At 33.6% G+C, this 2,648-nt stretch overlaps 1 protein-coding gene across 1 annotated transcript in view; it reads right to left on the bottom strand.

Annotated features, from left to right (window-relative positions):
* Nucleotides 1-2,162, bottom strand: part of cyst (rho guanine nucleotide exchange factor 18 cysts) — a gene marked incomplete at its 5' end in the record, with an annotated part of 122,514 nt that extends 120,352 nt beyond the window's left edge. Inside the window, one exon of the mRNA XM_068364860.1 lies at nt 1,915-2,162. Coding sequence (XP_068220961.1) covers nt 1,915-2,162 — 248 coding nt within the window. The remainder of the gene's footprint in view (nt 1-1,914) is intronic.
* Nucleotides 2,163-2,648: the final 486 nt, after the last annotated feature.

Here is a 2,648-nt window from a genome sequence, read left to right as displayed (position 1 = left end):
AAAAAGTGGACCTTAAATACTGTATTTTTGGCCTTTTTTATAATCATGGGTTGGCCTTTTAAAGCTGTGGTTGATTAGAAGTTGGCCTTTTCTCGTTTAGAAAACTTGGCAACCCTGCTTTCATACAATCACATAGAAACTACAAGAGATGCCGAGACGGAAAAACTGAATTCAACCTAAAAGTCATTCATTTATAAAACAGTCGGTTTCCTATAACCTTTTTATTTCTGTTCCCTTCCCCCATTCAAAAGAAAAATAATCTTTGTAGATTAATCTTTCAGAATAATAGCCAAAGGAAGATTTACAAGACGAGGTTATTAATCTTTTATTCCATATTTATATCTTTTGATAGTGATTCCAGAGTTATTCACTTACCATTCTCTCTCTCTCTCTCTCTCTCTCTCTCTCTCTCTCTCTCTCTCTCTCTCTCTCTCTCTCTCTCCTCATTCAAGTGAAAGCTATTTTGATTGCCTTGATTATTATACATAGTATATGTTATTTAATTTTGAATAATAATAATAATAATAATAATAATAATAATAATAATAATAATAATAATAATAATAATACTAAGCTTATCTAAATTGTATCATATAACTCAAGTAACTACAGTAGCTTGTCTCATGACCATAAAAGGCATCTCAAAACATATTACTTTACTATCAACTTAAGACTGACTGACATTCTATTCTGACCTGGTGTTACAACACCATATAACGAAACTTAAAAATAAAATTAGCAGAATTTTCTTTTTAAACTTTTCGTAATGAAACGATTAATAAAACTGTTAATTACGAACGAAATTTTTAAAATAAAATCAATACTTGAAAATAGATTTAGTGGAAAATAATTCCGGGATAAAACATTACTGATAAAATGTTTGATGAAATCCATAAATACCAGAAGGATATACACATTCTTATAAAAACCAGATCAGTCCCTTTATCCTAATTGATCTGGACAATAAAGAAGGGACATAGCAATAAGATAGAAACAGGAAAAGAAACCACATACTGGAAAAGAAATCACTTAGATACTCAAATGATCTGGACAATAAAGAAGGGACATATCAATATGATAGAAACAGTAAAAGAAACCACATACTGGAAAAGAAATCACTTAGATACTCAAATGATCTGGACAATAAAGAAGGGACATAGCAATAATAACAATAAGATAGAAACAGGACAAGAAACCTCACACTGAAAAGAAATCACTTATTCAAAACAAACTCAATAGAAAACCATCCGGTCAGAAGCATTAACCATTAAAGATGAAATATGACTTATAGACAACATAGATATAACACTATTTTGTTAAAAACAAATCAACAAGATTTCTGCCTTCCTATGTTAACGGATTTATAAGAGGAAAATGCATACTAATAATTTGTTTATTATGGCAGTCTGTAAGCGGTGATTAGAAAACCATTTCAAAAAGTATTCATCGTGTGTGTTGCAAAGCTAAGAAAATTATAGGAATAAATCATATATCTTACAAAATTCTATATATTAACCTATTTTCTCTGTATAAAATAATTGAAAGACCCATTAAAATCGACACCAAAATGCAGTACATGCTACTTACCTTTATTTTTTTTCTTCTTTTTTTGGAACATAACGGACTAATACTAAAAATCATGAAGGCCAGTGTAGAAAAGGCCAAAACTCAATATATATATATATATAGAGAGAGAGAGAGAGAGAGAGAGAGAGAGAGAGAGAGAGAGAGAGAGAGAGAGAGAGAGAGAGAGAGAGAGAGAGAGAGAGAGAAAAAAAAAATATCTACAAAAGTGCAAACCACCTCAAACAGGCCCATCCACTATCCATAACATCAATGGCCTGAACACATCCCCCAAAATACTACAGAAACAGAACCAATAGAAAAAAAACACATAAAAAAAAGTACACTTACAACTTTTTGGGAATGATATTACGCGGAACGTCAATGACATGGTGAGGGGGGAAAATGGTGAGCGAGGGGATGTTGGTGATCGTTGGGGAACGTAGGGTGGGTGACGTTGGAGACGGGAGATGCGGTGGTGGGTGGAGTGTTGGTGCTGGTGGGACTGCTGCAACCGCTGTTGACCGATATGCTTCTTGCCGTCCATATTCCTCCCACCTTCCGGGGGGGAGGTGTAGATAGGGGCTGGTATTCCAAGCTCAAGTCTGTGTCTGTTTCGCTTAGAAGGACTCTGTCAGTTGCACGCATACAGACAGATGCATGGACACAGGACAATGGTAGGAGGGCGAGGGGAGGGGTGGGGGTTAAGGAGTTAGTACAAGCATGGCAACATTAATGGCAATAAGCATAACAAACAAGCTACAGTCTACAACTTACATAAATATACTTATATACTGTACAGAGATGCATAAAAACAAAGCAATATGCAACTTAAAAAATAGATAAAATGCAAAATGAATGTTAATATGACAAAGGCATAATATACAAAATGGGTGCATAACATATATGAATGTACATAAATGTTTCAAAACACAAAATGTTAAAATACATGTCCTATAAGAATGAAACTAATGGAATTTAGAATAGCGTCCAGAGAGAGAAACTAATATCTACTGTAAATCTGACACCAATTACAACTGCAGTATCAATTAGATAAACTGAAATAACTGTCAATTGTTATTTCG

Source organism: Palaemon carinicauda, chromosome 42, assembly GCF_036898095.1.
Source record: "Palaemon carinicauda isolate YSFRI2023 chromosome 42, ASM3689809v2, whole genome shotgun sequence".
Classification (NCBI taxonomy): domain Eukaryota; kingdom Metazoa; phylum Arthropoda; class Malacostraca; order Decapoda; family Palaemonidae; genus Palaemon; species Palaemon carinicauda.
This window is presented reverse-complemented; position numbering and strand designations above follow the sequence as displayed.